Source organism: Pseudophryne corroboree, chromosome 12, assembly GCF_028390025.1.
Source record: "Pseudophryne corroboree isolate aPseCor3 chromosome 12, aPseCor3.hap2, whole genome shotgun sequence".
Classification (NCBI taxonomy): domain Eukaryota; kingdom Metazoa; phylum Chordata; class Amphibia; order Anura; family Myobatrachidae; genus Pseudophryne; species Pseudophryne corroboree.
In genome coordinates this window covers 162,845,754-162,865,599 of record NC_086455.1, presented here as the reverse complement: position 1 = coordinate 162,865,599, position 19,846 = coordinate 162,845,754, and the positions used below count along the sequence as shown (strand labels likewise).

General features: G+C 50.1%; 1 protein-coding gene across 3 annotated transcripts in view; it reads right to left on the bottom strand.

The window, feature by feature from the left end:
• SAMD4A (sterile alpha motif domain containing 4A) overlaps positions 1-13,434 on the bottom strand; it is a 119,428-nt gene extending 105,994 nt beyond the window's left edge. Inside the window, exons 1-2 of one of the 3 annotated variants that reach the window (XM_063948383.1) lie at positions 13,193-13,434; positions 5,819-6,355 (exon numbers count right to left, since the gene is read on the bottom strand). In XM_063948383.1, the coding sequence (XP_063804453.1) occupies positions 5,819-6,014 (196 nt within the window). In that variant the 5' untranslated portion in view covers positions 6,015-6,355; positions 13,193-13,434. Of the gene's footprint in view, positions 1-5,818; positions 6,356-7,456; positions 7,583-13,192 lie in introns of those variants that run through there. The other 2 variants (XM_063948382.1, XM_063948384.1) reach the window with 2 other exon arrangements.
• Positions 13,435-19,846: the final 6,412 nt, after the last annotated feature.

Genomic DNA, 19,846 nt, shown 5'->3' with positions numbered 1-19,846 from the left:
CAGAACAGGATGTTGGCCAAATAATACAGGTACCCCGCAGTCAGCCATTTTGGGGACTTCACAGCAAAGCCTATTATTTCAGTAGGGACTACAAGCACGGAGGACTCAGTGAGGTCACTCTCTAGTTCCTAGTAATGAGACCGGGGTATTGTCATGAATGGGCATTCAGCCCGCAAGAAAGACACTTTCTGTCTCCACGCTCATTTGCATACTGCAGCCACTGGAACAACTGCAGAGATGACGGGAGACATTTTAAAAAGACAGGTCAATAAAAAGATAAAGAGATCGAATTTAATTTTGGCGCCCTGGATGTCACCCCCTCAAGGGCAGCTGGACTTACCCGCCACACCGACCTACCTGATGACAGAGACGGGAAACAGGAAACAGCAGCAGGTATATTTGATATCTGCTGCGGAACCCCTGTAATACTTTCAGGAGATACATTTTAAGGTGTATAGTCATGAAGCAGTGAAAAAAAAAAAAAAAAAAAAAAAAAAAAAGAGAGAGTGGAGAAGTGAGCCAGTGGAGAAGTTGCCCATGGCAACCAATCAGCTGCTCCGTACAATTGTATAGTATACTAATTATAAATGTTACTTCAGTGCTGATTGGTTCTTCTCCACAGTTTTCACTGCTTCATGGAATACACCCCTATGTCTTGGGTGATTTCTCATAGTAACTATGCCCCAAAACATAACTGCAACAAGCGAGTGACTTTGGCCCTCATTCCGAGTTGTTCGCTCGCTAGCTGCTTTTAGCAGCATTGCACACGCTAAGCCGCCGCCTACTGGGAGTGAATCTTAGCATAGTAGAATTGCGAACGCAAGATTAGCAGAATTGCGATTAGAAATTTCTTAGCAGTTTCTGAGTAGCTCGGGACTTACTCTGCCACTGCGATCAGTTCAGTCAGTTTCGTTCCTGGTTTGACGTCACAAACACACCCAGCGTTCACCCAGACACTCCCCCGTTCCTCCAGACACTCCCGCGTTTTTCCCAGAAACGGCTGCGTTTTTTCGCACACACCCATAAAACGTCCAGTTTCCGTCCCAGAAACACCCACTTCCTGTCAATCACACTACGATCACCAGAACGAAGAAATTTCTTCATAAAGCCGTGAGTAAAATACCAAACTTATTAGCAAATTTACTTGGCGCAGACGCACTGCGAACATTGCGCATGCGCATTAGAGACTAATTGCTCCGTTGCGAGAAAAAAATAACGAGCGAACAACTCGGAATGAGGGCCTTTATGCAAAAAGACGAAAAGAGACAGAATCCACTCATAGTACCCACCCTAGCAGAGGCGGTGTATGGAAGGTAATGAGACTTTACAGGGAACATTTTCAGTGGAACACGGTTGAAAAAAGTGTGAGGTCAGGGGCTTCTGCGGGGGAAGGGGGATGGGAGGACAAAGCCTCAGAAATATTTAGGCGGGTCCCAAGATGCCGAGGACTCCAGCAATGCACGACCGCCAGGTTCTGATTGGCCCATGGTCCAGACAGTCAAAGAAAAGGGATGACCATCGGTTGGTGAAACCATCGATGGTCATCCATTGCACAGAAGGCTGCCATCGATGGCCATTTGCAATATCAATGGCCACCCCTACTATGAGGGCAATTCAATTGTTTAATGCGCCTGATCACCTGCCAAGAGTGATGGGAGATCGGGGGGTGATATTCAGATGTTTTATTGCGCCCAGACAGGCCAGGTTTAGCCACGTAAATGGCTACACCTGACCAAAGTGCTTGGTGCGACGCGAAAAGTGCAGTTAGGGCACCCAAACGAGTCACTTTTCAACTCACCAGCGCGGGGTACTGAGAGCTGAAATGTGTCTCCGTGCGGCTCATCACACCCAAACGGAGAAACAACTGAATCGCCACCTATATGTGATTGCCGGGATTAGTAGGAAAAGAGCCCAAACAGTAATTATATTCAGTAACAAAAAAGGAAAAACTGGATCCGGATAATAGCTCAGCAGTAAACAAAATCGACATGCATTAGGTCGAAAGGACAATGTTCGACAAGTTTTTGTAAAAATGTTTAAAAACTTTTTCATACCATAACATCCCCTTGGACTACGATTGGGAATAGTAACCCGTGCCAAGCGCAGCAAGGTGCTTTGCCCCAAAGCGTGGCGAGTTAACGCAGGACACTAATTGGAGTCACATGTGGTTTAACCTAGTATCCGACACAGAAAAAAAAACAAAAAACGTATGTCGACGTATTGACCCTGTCTACCATATTAGGTAGACCCAATTAGTCACACCCAAAAGGAAACGGGGAGGCAACTATAGTTTAAGCAAACCTTAAGTCACATGGTCTCTCCGATATCTGGCACCAAGCATAACACAACAGACATTATTTTAACGCACAGACACACTGGAATATAACTTCAAAGTAAAAATCTCGCCACTGAAAAGCTGGAGATAACTAGAACTCACGGGAGCTGGAGGGGACATATTCTGCGAGATCTATACTGGAGTATACTAGGAGAATCCAGTCACTGAGAGCAATAGGTGTACCACCATTTAGCTGACAGGAATATGGGAACATCAGTCGCTTTGCAGGCACATATTCCACGTTATACAAACGTATCTGAATATAACCTTCCCTGGTCTACAGCGGAGTAAGAATCCATATTAGATTGTAAATGAGAGCATTAGGTCGTAACTGGCAAAAATATCTCGCCATACAGGCTTCAGCGCGTACAAGCATAGAAAGGTCTCCTTTGCTTCGTACGTCTTCATTTTAATTATTGCACAAAAAAGTGAACGTCGGTTTCCGACACAACCATTCGAGTTGTGGCCCAATAGCATAAATTAGCCGAAATCTAGCGCCGGCTCGCAAACCTAAAACCCAATGCTGTGCGTGAATAGCACCAGACAGGCGACGAGTACAGCCGACTAGAGGAACACCAGTATCAGCCGAACGTCTGGTCTGTTTCAGTAGGCTACAGAGCAAATACAGTGATGCAATGCAGACAAAAACATGTTATTCTGGACCCATGTTTTGTTTTAAAGGAAAAAGGAAGAAAAAAAAACAAAACACCTCATTATTTATTTAATTTAAGGAAACGCGTTTCAATATTTCTCAGACACAAACATTCCAGTATCACTTTACAGACGTGGTTCTGGTAACTATTTTTGCTTATCTCCCTCCACTTACTCAACGGGAAAATAAACCTTGCAACAAGTTTTAAGTTTTACATTGCAAGTCACATCTGCTGCAAGTCACATCTGCTGCAAGTCACATCTGCTGCAAGTCACGTCTGAAGTCCACATAGAGTCCGTCACGAGGCTTGCTGACAGGAAGTGCAATGTGCACAGAAAAAAAAAGCCTCCCCCACGATCTCTTCCATCCAATAGGTTACATGCCCAACACCCCTAAAACTACCCTTTCCATTATAAAGAGCTCAATAATATATGTATGAAGAGCTTTCCGAGGCCGAAGAGGTTTGATGTGAAGGGATCACGTGGGACGTTTTTCAGCCGCACACCGGATTCCTGTCAGACGCAACTCTCAGTTCAATATAGCTGATAGTTAAACAATGGTCAAACCACATCCGAGTCATCGTACTGGGACCTTTACATGGGGGTGGATGTTAAGAGCAAACTATTTTAACGGTTTATTTTGTCTTGAAGACAGATTCACATCATCAGGATTAGGATTATCAGTGGATCCCACACTGAGACGATATCGGCGCAATTTGTAGTCTCTGGACGAATCGGAATTCTGCAATTGTAGGGAAAGGCCGCTTAGACTGCTACCCGCCGCCCACCAACTGCGATCACGCTCAAATTACGATCGCGCAGCAATTAGAGCGTGGTCGCAGAAACTATGGAAGCCTCTTGCTGGTGCAGGCTGTCTGCGACGGCAGGAGTCCCACCGACATTTTTCAGATTGGAGCGGCTGCGTGTGACGACGCGCAGCCGCCCCGAAAACGCCGCCGACACCCCACCGGTTCCCCCGCGTCACCCCTCCTGCCCCATGAATGCCTCTGCCAGTCAATCAGAACTGCGTGCGGGGGTCCCGTTGCTTAAATTGCGGTCACATCGCGTTTTAGAAGTGACCTGAATTAGACCCAAAGTGTATAACGTAAGGCCAGCACTTTACCTGTAACCACTCCACGTCTCTGGGACAGAGATGGAACTCTACAGTAGCCCTGAAATAAGTAACTTGGGTCGCTCTAACCCCCCCTGTTCCTAGTGACCCAAATGTCTAGGCCTCGACAGTGTAGGCTGTCAAATCGCTAGGCCTCAACTCGCTAACTTGACCAGTCTCCCACCGCTGACTGGTCAAGCTGGCCTGACTTGCTAAACTTCCGAAACTGTGGCTCGGACTCGTGTGAACTTAAAACCCGGGGACCTGTTAATTGCATTTTATGGATACCAAGGTCAACCGGTTTCTGTCAGAAACTATAACACGCCGTCATCTTACCTAACAACCTCCTGGTAGGGCACAAGGAAATACCAACCTGCTGACCACCAATGTTTAAAATTCCCCACGAAACCATACAGTCGTGGGACCTTGGGAAAACACAGGGGCGGGACTTAAAAATAGAGCATTGGTTAACACGGGAGAGCATGTGATTTTGGCACACCGGGCGCAAAGAAGCGCGACCTACTGGCTCCGCAACACTTCTGGTAAAGCTCTGCAGATAAATCTCCAGTTTGCTGGCTGTATGTCTCCATACAGACCGGAGCTGCCATCCTTACAGACTGGCAGGAAGCGCAGCTGCCAAAACCGTGCAGGTTCTAATACAGAACAGCTGGACGACATCCCTGCATTCTTCACCCAGTGCAAACACTGGGGGCTCTGTTGCGTATCGTGCTGCAGTCAGGCCTAAGGAATTTTACCGATCACATAATAGAAGGGAACAACTCCGGCTAAGACCGTCTATTGTGTTTTAAATAAGGTGTGGTGGATGCATAGTTCACAAGGCTCAAAACGCCACCACCGTGCTTTCCAAAATTAAAGGTTCATCGGGCCACGTGAGGTTCACTAGAAAGCAACACACCAGCATTTATAATCACAGAAACACTGCCAGCTATATAAATCCCCGTTGAAGAATAAAATTAAACGCTGTATAGATCCTTCAGCTTCCAGTGATAAGAAAAGACCAGTGCAATAATTATATACTCATTGCTGCAACGGCACAAAAAAAACAAACCTGGAACTAACCATCTTGCCAAAAAGCCTGGAAAATGCAGACTCTACGTGATCTGACTTACTTATTGTACAAGCAACTGCAAGACCGCCAGAGAGAGAAAGTCAATCATTCAAGCTAGCTTAGTTCAAATAGAGATCCGAGCGGAATGGGGGAAAAAAAATAATGAAGGGAAGATGTGACAAATCTGGGGATACGAGGGGGGGAGAACGATGCGTTTCCACAATCACTGCAAAAGAGCATCACTGATTTCACACAGGTGGCATAGCACATAATTGCCCTTATTTATCAATGAGTGATAAATTTCACTGTGAGTGATAAATTGTACCAGCCAATCAGCTCCTAGCTTCCATGTCACAGGCTGGGTTTGAAAAATGACAGCTAGGAGCGGATTGGCTGGAGCAATTTATCACAGTGAAACGTATCACTCATTGATAAATAAGGGCATATATAGGTATCTATTGAATTAATAATTAATGGAAAGTCAGATTTTACAGCTAGAAAGCAATATTTGGCGTCTCATTTACCCGTCTTATTTACGCCCTGGTTTCTCTATAGCGCCAACCTAGTCCCTGGTTTCTCTATAGCGCCAACCTAGTCTGCGGCGCTGTACAGGATTTATAGAATAAAAAAAAGCTTGGGAACCCAAACTCACCCGGATTGTTGGCTTCTCCTTCAAGTATGTGGAGTTCTGTACAATCTACCAAGGAATGCTCCAAACAGATCTGCAGGAATCTGGCCTGGGTACGGCTAACCCTCTTCAGGAGAGACAGAAGAGCAACAGTTTGCTCACACTCATTCCAGCCTTTGAACCACCCAGAAAGCATTCCTACTTGATCCCGAAACATCATGATTATAGGAAGGTTTGCAGGATCCGCAGGAAAAAAAAAAAAAAAGAAAAGAAAAGTTTGGAGATGGAAGATTTTGTTGGCCGACTCGGTGGCAGGAGATTTTGCTTTCGTTTCCCTGTTATTTTTGTTTTTTTCCCTTCTTTGCCGACGAGGAACGGGTCGGCTCTGCTGCTGAATGATAATCGCAGAGGCGCGGATTTTTATTTAGACGTACTTTCTGCCTCCAACATACTCCTGGCAGGATTCACTGGCGTCCGAGCTGCGTTTTCTCCAGATCTGCCGTCCCCTTTGGGTTCTCTCCCTGACCCCTGCACACCCGCATTCCAAGTCAATGCTCACAACTGTGAAAATAAAGACACCGATTATGACACATACTCTGACAAAAGCCCTGTGACTCAGTGCAACACAACCCTGGCTACAGACGACGCTCGCTAGCGCCTAACAGGGATTTTTGGAACTTTAAAACAAACAAAACAAAACAAAAAAAAAGGCATCGCTCTGGTGCGTCAAGCAGCTACCGACTGCAGGCGAGCCTACCAGTTGCTGTCGGCATGTTTCAGAGTGGGGTGTTGACGGAAGAGGACAAATGGACACTGGGCTCGGATAGGACGCTGTCTAATAACTTCTGCACATTCTATCTCCATTTGGTGCAGTGAATAAATCAGATTTAACTCTTCGGTCACCTGATCAGCAGCAAAACTGCCGACATCTGCATCGAACGGAATCGGATACACCCCCCCCCCCCCAAATAGAAGCGACAGACCGCACAATATAAATAAACCAGCCCAAATCTCTGCAATGACAGACAGCTCCCCTTCTCTATACACAACCCCTGCCTTTTATTTTATTTTAAACTCAAGAATATGCGTCGACATTCAGCAGTCATAACTACTCGTGTCAATGCACCTCTGGCTTAATAATGAGCAGACCCCCTTACAGCGAGCTACGGTCAGTAAGCGCATTGTATTCATGCGGAGACATTCCCGGGAAAATGGCTCTAGGTGACTGCAACAGAGGAGGGGGTAAAAGTTCCCGTGTTTGGGCAGCAGTAATGGTTAAATAGCGGCGTCACTCAGCAGAGGTATGAGGCACCGGTGCAACAGATCAGACTATGGGGAGTGTAATGTACAGCTCAGGTATACTGCAATACTCACATAAGCCTAACAGGCATGCAGAGATTATATATATATGTCTAATCTATTGGGAGAGCCGGGCACACCAATATATATATATATATATATATATATATAATATTTTACTCACATACATATACATGCATATTCAGATATAGATTCATATCACATAGATAGATAGATAGATAGATAGATAGATAGATAGATAGATAGATAGATAGATAGATAGAGACTATGGTAAGTCCCCCTGTAGCCAGCACACACCATCAGCCCCATGAATGGGGGTTCTCCCCTGATGCCCCCACCTACCTGCATTGGCCAGTGCATTGCCCCAGGCCCCCCTACAGGCGCTCTCCCCCCAGCAGATCCATGGGCTGAGCCATGTTGCCTTGCAGCATCCGCACAGACTGGGAGGCTGGAGGAGCCCAGGCTTCCCACATGCTAATAATTACCATGCAGCATTACGTCATGGGCTCGGCACTGAGGGGGGAGGAGGGAGGAGAGGCACCAAAATAGAGAAGGGATCACTTGGGAGGAGCGGGTCGCATTCCTCCTCTCCCCGCTGCTGCTGCCTTGCCGGGTCTCTGGGAGGGGGGAGAGCGCAGAGAGAGGACACAGGGTGGGGTGCGCTGCTGAGGGCAAGTGGAGTGTGTGGAAATAATACCCCACCCTGCAGCATTCTTCTCTGCCTGTGTTCTGTATGCGGTGCACCCTCCTGCAACCTGAGCTGCCCGGGGAGACTCAGTGATACTGTGCAGTGCACCCTCCTGCAACCTGAGCTGCCCGGGGAGACTCAGTGATACTGTGCAGTGCACCCTCCTGCAACCTGAGCTGCCCAGGGAGACGCTGTGATACTGTGCAGTGCACCCTCCTGCAACCTGAGCTGCCCCGGGGAGACTCTGTGATACCGTGCAGTGCACCCTCCTGCAACCTGAGCTGCCCCGGGGAGACTCTGTGATACCGTGCAGTGCACCCTCCTGCAACCTGAGCTGCCCCGGGGAGACTCTGTGATACCGTGCAATGCACCCTACTGCAACCTGAGCTGCCCAGAGAGACTCTGTGATACTGTGCAATGTACCCTCCTGCAACCTGAGCTGCCTTGGGAGACTCAGTGATACCATTCAATGCACCCTCCTGCACTCTGAGCTGCCTGGGGAGACTCAGTGATACCGTGCAATGCACCCTCCTGCAACCTGAGCTGCCCGGGAGGACTCAGTGATACCGTGCAATGCACCCTCATGCAACCTGGGCTGCCCAGGGAGAGACTGATACCGTGCAATGCACCCTCCTGCAACCTGAGCTGCCTGGGTAGACTCAGTGATACCGTGCAATGCACCCTCCTGCAACCTGAGCTGCCTGGGTAGACTCAGTGATACCGTGCAATGCACCCTCCTGCAACCTGAGCTGCCCAGGGAGACTGTGATACTGTACAATGCACCCTACTACAACCTGAGCTGCCCAGGGAGACTCTGTGATACTGTGCAATGCACCGTCCTGCAACCTGAGCTGCACGGGGACACTCACAGTGATACCGTGCAATGCACCTTCCTTCAACCAGACCTGCCGGGGGAGACTCTGACACTGTACAATGCACCCTCCTGCAACCTGAGCTGCACGGGGAGACTCTGTCTCTGTGACACTATGCAATGCAACCTGAGCTGCCCGGGAAGACTCTGGCCCTCATTCCGAGTTGATCGCTAGCTGCCGTTGTTCACTGCGTAGCAATCAGTAAAAAAAAAACCGGTAAAACTGCGTATGCACCGCAATGCGCACACGTGGCGTACGGGTACAATGGGCATCGTGGTTTTGCACAGGTTCTAGCGACGCTTTCAGTCACACAGCCGTTTGCAAGGAGATTGACAGGAAGTGGGAGTTTATGGTTGGCAACTGACCGTTTTCTGGGAGTGTTTGGAAAAACGCAGGCGTGGCCGGGCGTTTGCAGGGCGGGTATCTGACGTCATTACCGTGTCACTCGTCGCAGCAATCATCGCACAGGATAAGTAACTACAGGGCTGGTCTTGTTCTGCACAAAATGTGTTTGCAGCCGCACTGCTGCACAGGCGTTCGCACTCCTGCTATGCTAAAATACACTCCCCCGTGGGCGGCGACTGTGCGTTTGCATGGCTGCTAAAAGTAGCTAGCGAGTGATCAACTCGGAATGAGGGCCTCTTTCTCTGTGATACTATGCAAAGCAACCTGAGCTGCCCAGGAAGACACTGTCTTTGATACTGTGCAGTGCACCCTCCTGCAACCTGAGTTGCCCAAGGAGACTGTGTCTGTGATGCTGTGCAATGCACTCTCCTGCAACCTGAGCTACCCATGGAAACTCTGGGCGTCATTCCGACCTGTTTGCACGCTAGGATTTTTTGCTGCGCTGCAATCAGGTCAGAACTGCGCATGCGTATGTACCGCAATGCGCAGGCGCGTCGTATGGGTACAAAGCGGATCGTTGCTGAGCGATGGATTTTACAAAGAATCCATTCGCACAGTCGATCTCAAGAAGATTGACAGGAAGAGAGCGCTTGTGGGTGGCAACTGACCGTTTTCTGGGAGTGGTTGGAAAAACGCAGGCGTGTTGAAGTGTTTGCAGGGCGGGTGTCTGACGTCAGTTCCGGGCAAGAACAGGCTGAAGTGATCGCAGCGGCTGAGTAAGTTCTGAGCAACTCAGAAACTGCACAAAACTTTTTTGTATTGCTCGGTTGCACAGGCGATCGCACACTTGCAAAGCGAATATACACTCCCCTATAGGCGGCGACTATCTGATCGCAGCGCTGCAAAAAATAGCTAGCGAGCGAACAGGTCTGAATGACCCCCTCTGTCTATGACACTATGCAATGCACCCTCCTGCAACCTGAGCCGCCCAGGGAGACTATCTGTGATACTGTGCAGTGCCCCCTTCTGCAATCTGTGCTGTGCAGGGAGACTCTGCCTGTGATACTGTGCAGTGCCCCCTTCTGCAGTCTGTGCTGTGCAGGGAGACTCTGACTGTGATACTGTGCAGTGCCCCCTTCTGCAGTCTGTGCTGTGCAGGGAGACTCTGCCTGTGATACTGTGCAGTGCCCCCTTCTGCAATCTGTGCTGTGCAGGGAGACACTGCCTGTGATACTGTGCAGTGCCCCCTTCTGCAATCTGTGCTGTGCAGGGAGACTCTGCCTGTGATACTGTGCAGTGCCCCCTTCTGCAGTCTGTGCTGTGCAGGGAGACTCTGACTGTGATACTGTGCAGTGCCCCCTTCTGCAGTCTGTGCTGTGCAGGGAGACTCTGACTGTGATACTGTGCAGTGCCCCCTTCTGCAATCTGTGCTGTGCAGGGAGACTCTGCCTGTGATACTGTGCAGTGCCCCCTTCTGCAGTCTGTGCTGTGCAGGGAGACTCTGCCTGTGATACTGTGCAGTGCCCCCTTCTGCAATCTGTGCTGTGCAGGGAGACTCTGCCTGTGATACTGTGCAGTGCCCCCTTCTGCAATCTGTGCTGTGCAGGGAGACTCTGCCTGTGATACTGTGCAGTGCCCCCTTCTGCAGTCTGTGCTGTGCAGGGAGACTCTGACTGTGATACTGTGCAGTGCCCCCTTCTGCAGTCTGTGCTGTGCAGGGAGACTCTGACTGTGATACTGTGCAGTGCCCCCTTCTGCAATCTGTGCTGTGCAGGGAGACTCTGCCTGTGATACTGTGCAGTGCCCCCTTCTGCAATCTGTGCTGTGCAGGGAGACTCTGCTTGTGATACTGTGCAGTGCCACCTTCTGCAATCTGTGCTGTGCAGGGAGACTCTGCCTGTGATACTGTGCAGTGCCCCCTTCTGCAATCTGTGCTGTGCAGGGAGACTCTGCCTGTGATACTGTGCAATGCACCCTCCTGCAACCTGAGCCGCCCAGGGAGACTATCTGTGATACTGTGCAGTGCCCCCTTCTGCAGTCTGTGCTGTGCAGGGAGACTCTGCCTGTGATACTGTGCAGTGCCCCCTTCTGCAGCTGTGATACTGTGCAGTGCCCCCTTCTGCAGCTGTGATACTGTGCAGTGCCCCCTTCTGCAGCTGTGATACTGTGCAGTGCCCCCTTCTGCAGCTGTGATACTGTGCAGTGCCCCCTTCTGCAGCTGTGATACTGTGCAGTGCCCCCTTCTGCAATCTGTGCTGTGCAGGGAGACTCTGCCTGTGATACTGTGCAGTGCCCCCTTCTGCAATCTGTGCTGTGCAGGGAGACTCTGCCTGTGATACTGTGCAGTGCCCCTTCTGCAATCTGTGCTGTGCAGGGAGACTCTGCCTGTGATACTGTGCAGTGCCCCCTTTCTGCAATCTGTGCTGTATCACTGCACAGTATCACAGGCAGGGTCTCCGTGCACAGCACAGACTGCAGAAGGGGGCACTGCACAGTATCCCAGGCAGTGTCTCCCTGCCCCCTTCTGCAATCTGAGCTGTGCAGGGAGACTCTGCCTGTGATACTGTGCAGTGCCACCTTCTGCAATCTGTGCTGTATCACTGCACAGTATCACAGGCAGGGTCTCCCTGCACAGCACAGACTGCAGAAGGGGGCACTGCACAGTATCACAGGCAAAGTCTCCCTGCACAGCACAGATTGCAGAAGGGGGCACTGCACAGTATCACAGGCAGTGTCTCCCTGCCCCCTTCTGCAATCTGTGCTGTGCAGGGAGACTCTGCCTGTGATACTGTGCAGTGCCACCTTCTGCAATCTGTGCTGTGCAGGGAGACTCTGCCTGTGATACTGTGCAGTGCTCCCTTCTGCAATCTGAGCTGTGCAGGGAGACTCTGCCTGTGATACTGTGCAGTGCCCCCTTCTGCAGCTGTGATACTGTGCAGTGCCCCCTTCTGCAATCTGTGCTGTGCAGGGAGACTCTGCCTGTGATATTGGGGGTCATTCCGAGTTGATCGCTCGCTTGCAGTTTTTAGCAGCCATGCAAACGCATTGTCGCCGCCCACCGGGGAGTGTATTTTTGCTTTGCAGAAGTGTGAACGCCTGTGCAGCCGAGCGCCTGCAAAATCATTTTGTGCAAAACAAGACCAGCCCTGAACTTACTCTTCGTGTGGGATAATTCTAACGTTGGAGGGACGGCTTTTGACGTCACACACCCGCCCAGCGTTCGTCCAGCCACGCCTGCGTCTTTCTAAGCACTCCCTGAAAACGCTCAGTTACCACTCAGAAACGCCCCTTTCCTGTCAATCTTCTTGCAGCCGACAGTGCGAATGAAAACGTCGCTAGAACCTGTACAGAACCACAAAGCTCTTTGTACCAGTGCGTCGCGCGTGCGCATTGCGGTGCACACAGGCATAGCAAACGGTGAGGTGGAAGTACATGGTACAGCATAAAACAAAATAAAAACATTGGCCCTCATTCCGAGTTGATCGTTCGCTAGCTACTTTTAGCAGCCGTGCAAACGCATAGTCGCCGCCCACGGGGGAGTGTATTTTCGCTTTGCAGGAGTGCGAACGCCTGTGCAGCCGCGCGGCAGCAAACACATTTTGTGCAGAACAAGAACAGCCCTGTAGTTACTTATCCTGTGCGATGATTGCTGCGACGAAGGTCCCGGTATTGACGTCAGATACCCGCCCTGCAAACGCCTGAACACGCCTGCGTTTTTCCAAACACTCCCAGAAAACAGTCAGTTGACACCCAGAAACTCCCACTTCCTGTCAATTTCCTTGCGTCCGCCAGTGCGACTGGAAGCGTCGCTAGAACCTGTACAAAACCACAAAGCTCTTTGTACTTATACAACGCGCCTGCGCATTGCGGTGCATACGCATGCGCAGATTAGCCCCGTTCTGCCATAATCGCTGCGCTGCGAAAATCCGTAGCGAGCGATCAACTCGGAATGACCCCATACGCAGTGATAGGAAAGTGATCAACGGGAATGGGCGGTAGCTCGGTGGTTCGACTGGTTCTCTCTTCTAGTGTAGTTCCTGGGAGACCGGTGGCAGAAGCAACGAGAGGCAGTGATGAGGGCCAGCATGCAGCAAGATGGCGGCCACAACCTGGTCCCGCTGCTCCCCTCCCCACACACCCTCTGCTCCCCAACACGTCCTGCTCACCGCTCACCTCTAGAGGTAACTCATCAGACTCCTGGGGGTATCCCTTGGAGACACCGTTGAATGATAGGAAGTGGTCCCTATGGGCGTGTGGAGCGTAGCCTCCAACAGCGCTGTGCTGAAAAGTGGTACAAATTTGGAAAGAGGGCGTGGCCCCGCAATGCTCCCATAGGAATAATTAGGATTGGAAGACGCCAAAACCTGGTACAAAACCCTTTTTGGCCGGAACAGACCATAAAAAAAATGGTACTGTACCGGCCAAAAACGTACAGTTGGAGGGTATGGTGGAGACGGCCGGGGCTGGGGCAAAGGGTCCGGGATTCCTCTACGGCGATAGTCGTAAAAGGTCCACAAGCCGTCCTGGGGTTTTCGGCTGGATGGGTGGTACCGCAGCTAGTGTAGGCTCTGTCTTGGTGTTCTCCCCAGGAGGCAGCTATGGGATCCGGTCTGGCCAGCAGAGGTGAGGAGAGGTCACATGGCGTCTACCACCGGCAGATGGAGCGTCTCTGGAGTTGTAGGAGGTGGGCTGCCATTAAGCGGTCAGCAAGACTGGCCGCCAGACGGTCCAGGAGCCAGGCAGAGCTGTCCCTAGTACTGTAGCTGCATGAGGTCCCCAGCGGGCAGCGGAGCAGAGCATGCTGGTCCGGCAGGTGGGAGCAGCAACTGCCCGCGGGGACCAGTGCACCAGGGTCAAAAATGTGCTGCTTTAAATCGCACTCTATTACGTTTGGCCCTTGTATGTTCATCTAGCTTATGCTGCTTTTCCATTTGTCTTTATTTTTTACTATTGTGTTTACTTAAGTGTCGGGAGTGTTTATTGGTTATTATTCACCTTGTGCCAATGTCGGTATACTGACCTTCGACATCCCGTGCGGCGGAATACCATATTGATCCTGTCTCTGAGGATACCACAATAACACAGTACAGAGTATCAGCACAAAGCACTGAATACAATACAGTAATACACTTAGGGGGTCATTCTGAGTTGATCGCTCGCTGCCGATTTTCGCAGCGTAGTGATCAGGTAAAAAAACTTCAAAACTGCGCATGCGTATGCACCGCAATGCGCAGGCGCGTCGTACGGGTACAAAGCGGATCGGTGCTGGCCGATGGATTTAGCGAAGATTTCATTCGCACAGCCGGACGCAAGGAGATTGACAGGAAGAAGGCGTTTGTGGGTGGCAACTGACCGTTTTCTGGGAGTGGTTGGGAAAACGCAGGCGTGTCCAGGCGTTTGCAGGGCGGGTGTCTGACGTAAATTCCGGGACCAAAAAGACTGAAGTGATCGCAGCGGCTGAGTAAGTCCAGACCTACACAGAAACTGCAGAAAACTTTTTTCGGCCCGCTCGGCTGCACAGGCGTTCGCACACTTGCAAAGCGAAAATACACTCCCCCGTGGGCGGCGACTAGGCGTTTGCACGGCTGCTAAAAGTAGCTAGCGAGCGATCAACTCGGAATGACCCCCTTTACACGTTCTTCATTATGTTAAAATGAAATATATATAATTGCTTTCTTGTTAGGCTCCATCCACATCCCCTATAATCACACATTATCCTGCTTAATTCTCCTTGTATGTATTTACCTAATAAACGCCTGATTTAAACCAGTAACAGACAAGTCAGGAGGAAAGTGATTGTGTTGTTAGGCTATGTACTACATGGGCGCGTTATGGAACTAATGCGTTTACTTAATTCACTACAATTAGAGGCAATTTGGAGTAATGCAATTACAAAATCAGACTGTTATATTTAGATATTTGATTGTATTCATTGTTTAGTTTAAATATACCTATATATTAAGATTGCACTGGTCTATATTGTACTCTGGGATCGCACGCTGCACTTCTTTGCAGCCGTGCGAACAGGTCGGAACTGCGCATGTGCGGTGGCCGCATTGCGCAGGTGCGTCCTTGCCCGGCGGCGGCCAGCGAAGCCTCCAACGAAGAAAGCGGTCGCAGCGGCGACCGCAGGAAGATTGACAGGAGGAAGGCGGATCCGGGCGTCAACTCACCATTTAGGGGCGTGGAGATCCGAACGCAGGTGTGGCGAGGCGTTTGGAGGGCGGATGTCTGACGTCAATTCCAGGACCTGATTGCACAGGGTGAGTAACTCTTACCCTAGTCTACTTCTGCACAAAACTTTTTTAGCATAGCAGTTCGCAGCCTTGCCATGCAAAAATCCACTCCCCCATAGGCGGTGTCTAGTTGATCGCACGGGCAGCAAAAAGTTGCAGCGTGCGATCAACTCGGAATGACCCCCTCTGTGCGGCACATGTATTATTATTTGCAGTGTGCCCCCTGAAAATGAAGATTTGTTGTCGCCACGTATTGCAGTATCAAAGATTCTTTTACCAATCTATGTCCGGGCACACGGGCCACAAAAAAAGCCGTTCCCGGCGATCAGAGAGAGGTAAAGTGATTGTTACCCCATGCATGCAAAATCATGTTACAGACTGACCCCATAGAAAATTATGGGGACGGTGATGCTGAAGGCTGGTGGCCAGAAAGCGGCTTTCTGTATTGTTACATTCAACACTTAACCATTCGGGAACAGCAGTTTCCGTATATATTTTAAGGGCAGGATTAATGGATAAATCAACCCCCGTGTCACCAGCCAACCATAATATTAGGAGGAGCCATAAAGACTAGCGTATACAAGTAAAATGAATAGAACACTGTACGACATATACATGATCAACACCGGCATCCCGACATTCAGAATGCCGACAGAGGACAGAGCAATTATTTTACCCCTCCTCTGTCCCTTACCTGCCTGGGGTGAGGCTAGGGCTAAGATTCCCGGCGCGGCAACTAGGGCTAAGATCCGGGGGGTGGCAACTAGAGCAAAGACTCGGGGGGGGGGGCGTCTACGGATAACCTGCCCCTGTAGTGCCTACAACCCCCCCTCCCCCACACACACACAGGCTATAACCCTAACCGTTACCCCAATACTTACCTTCAGTATATTGGCGGTCGGTGCTCCGGCACTGGGATTCCGAGTGGTGGCGGGAATCATGACCGCCGGCATCCCAACTGCCCTGATGCTAAATGCATCCCGTTTTCAGTTTGCAACCTGTCTTTTTGGATTACAGTAACAACAACTTTATTTAAAACAATTGGGGGTGCTGACATTACCTCCATCCATATACCATGCATAAACATGATGAGTGGACACAAATATTGGGGAGCTCACAGCACCCTCAGAGCTGACATCATTTTCTGACAACCATGGAGGAAACACTGGGGAGAAGACGGAGGAGGATGTGTGCTACAAGAAAATGGCCGCCACTCCCCTTACATGTGCCAAACTATGTAACTGCTCTGAGTACAGGCTCTCTTCAGCGCTGAGTGTGTACGTCATACTTGCCTACCTGACCCTCTCCATGAGGGAGACAATGCTCTGTTCCTGGGCTTTCCTGGTAATGTATGATTGCCATCACCTGTGGTGAAACACCTTTCTTATCAATTACCCAGCTCACCACAGGTGATGGCAATCATACATTACCAGGAAAGTCCAGGAACAGAGCATTTTCTCCCTCATGGAGAGGGGCAGGTAGGCAAGTATGGTGTAGGTGTTGCTTTCACAATTTCCCTGAAATGCTTTTTCAATGTAAGGCTCCATACAGTAAGTACCACACACAGAGTCAGTAGTACGGACTATGGTGGCCAATCCCGGGATCGGCGGGATCCCAGGATTTAGGGCCAAAAACGTCCGGGATTCAATCCCGGGATTGGAAGTTCCAATCCCGGGGATTGAGGGATCAGCGTTGAGCATCCACAGGATGCGAACGGGGGGTGGAAGCGGCCAAACGGGGGCATGTTGGGGGTGTGATCACGGTGGCTGCATGATGTCACACGCAGCCTCCGCATTCAAGAACATGGCGGCGGGACTCCATCCTTAGTTTCTGCTAACTAGCAGAAATTGCGATGCGTTCGCAATTTCTGCTTGTTCAACAGGGGGAGGGGCCGGGCAGCATGCTGGGCGACCTTGCCCAGCGATGGGCGGTCCCCAGCAAGCGATCCAAATGATTGCAAATTCTGCTAATTAGCAGCATCTGCAATCCTTACTGAATTAGGCCCTCAGTCCTTATATCTCAACGCCATTCGTGACATGATCAGATGTTCGTTAACAGCGAGGAAACTGCGCCTGTTTTCAGACACTCAGGAAGATCGAACTGTAAATAAAGCGTCTATGGGGGTCATTCCGAGTTGATCGCTCGCTAGCTAGTTTTAGCAGCCGTGCAAACGCTATGCCGCCGCCTACTGGGGAGTGTATTTTAGCTTAGCAGAAGTGTGAACGCATGTGCAGCCGAGCTCTGCAAAATCAGTTTGTGCAGTTTCTGAGTAGCTCTGAACCTACTCAGCGCTTGCGATCACTTCAGCCTATTCGCGTCCGGATTTGACGTCATACACCCGCCCAGCGAATGCACAGCCACGCCTGCGTTTTTTCAGACACTCGTTTTTGCAAACACTCCCTGAAAACGGTCAGTTGACACCCAGAAACGCCCACTTCATGTCAATCTTCTTGCGGCCGTCAGTGCGACTGAAAACTTTGCTAGAACCTGTGCACAACCACAACGGGCTCTGTACCCGTACATCGTGGCCCATACGCATGCGCAGAAATGCCAATTTTTTTCACCTGATCGCTGCGCTGTGAAAATCGGCAGCGAGCAATCAACTAGGAATGACCCCCTATGTACTAAGCCTGTGATAAAGTGGACGTAGATAAAGTACCAGCAAATCAGCTCCTGACTGTCATTTTTCATACATGGGGGCTAATTCAGTAAGGATAGCAGATGCTGCATACTGACCGGCGCCTCCCCCACTTCAACAAGCAGAAATTGCGAGTGATTGCATTTTCTGCTTGTTAACAGAAATACTGGAAGCCTCCTGCCGGCGCAGCTTAGCTGCACCCGCAGGAGACCCGCCCCCTTCTCCCTGATCACGGCGGCTGTGTGTGACATCACGCAGACGCCGTGATCATGCCCACGACACGCCTCTGTTCGGCCAACTCCGATTGGCTGGTACTTTATCACGCTCCAAGGCTCAGTACATATAGGTCTATTTATGAAGCAGTGAATAAAGTGGAGAAGTGAGCCAGTGGAGAAGTTGCCCATGGCAACCAATCAACTGCTATATACTGTATAATTTTATAGAATGCACTTGATAAATTTTGCTTTAAAGCTGAATGGTTGCCATGGGCAACTTCTCCACTCTTTTCACTGCTTCATGAATAGACCCCACAGACTCCTAAGTTAGCACAAGATGAGATTGTGCCACACATAGGTGCAGCCAGGACTTCTGACAGAGGGGGGTCATTTCCGACCCATTCGCACACGGGTCGGTTCTACGCATGCGCGGCGGCCGCATTGCGCCGGCACGTTATTGCCCGGCGATGGCCGTTGCCAGGCAGCGATGTAGCTAACGACAAAAGCGGTCGCAGCGGCGACCGCAACAAGAGTGACAGGAGGAAGGCATTCCGGGGCGTCAACTGACTGTTTTCCGAGAGTGGTTCCGCGAACGACAGGCGTGTCCAGGCGTTTGGAGGGCGGATGTCTGACGTCACAGCCGGGACCATCATCGCTGGATCCGTCGCATGGGGTAAGTAGCTGCAGGGCTAGTCTTGTTTTAATTGAAACTTTTTTAGCATAGCAGAGCTGCACTAGCGATCGCAGCCCTGCTATGCAGATATACACTCCCCCATAGGCGACGTCTGGTTGATCGCACGGGCAGCAAAAAGTTGCTATGTGCGATCAACTTGGAATGACCCCCAGAGTGCGGGAAGGTACCATGAAGGTTCAGGCGGATTCCTGTCTAAATATAGAAGGTAACCATGTGTACTGGAAGTGTAGAGAGGACAGCGTGGCTAGATAGACACTGAGAAAGAAAGACAGGTCATATCTCCAAAAATATAAAGACGTTAAAATCAGTGAGTGGAGAAATCCATTCTCATCCATGTGTGGCCGCCATATTTAGCTGTACACATCCCAGAGAATTACGGCAGGGCGACATCGCTAATTTTCCTAGGCACTTCTACACGAGGGAACGTTGGTGAGGTGCAGGCGTTTCTATAGCACTTCATGGACATTGCCTGGATTTGAATCTCCCTCCATAAAAGTCTATATAATAATTATATGTTATTTGTATTAATATTTGTTTGTCAGATGAACATAAGAGAGAGGCGTGTTATATCTGTCATACAGCGAGCCTGTTGTTCTGTCCCACACGTGGGTGCATTTACAAGGAGCACTTGTCTTGTTTTCCTGTCAGACACTTTCGAGGAAAGGTTTACCTGAGGGCACAACACACCTCCCTGCATTCAGCAACACACACTATCCACGGGAAACCTAGGTGCTATTGATAAACCAGTTCCTCTGCTATCGCTGGACAGAAGGCTGGTGGAAACCCTTATTTGCTTCAAAGTCTTCCAAAGTCTTGTCTAAGACCTGATGATGTTTAGTGAATGCATATGGCATGAAAGGGATTTCCAGTCAACTCTGATCTGTTTGTTTGTCCTTGATAAAAATACATTATTATATCCTTTCATATACCCCCATGTTCCTCCACAGACTGCGCACCATCTATTTCCCTGGATTTGACACAGGAGAGTACAGGCTGATACCCCAGCACTATACACCTGTAATGATAACCTCAGGTTCACCTGCA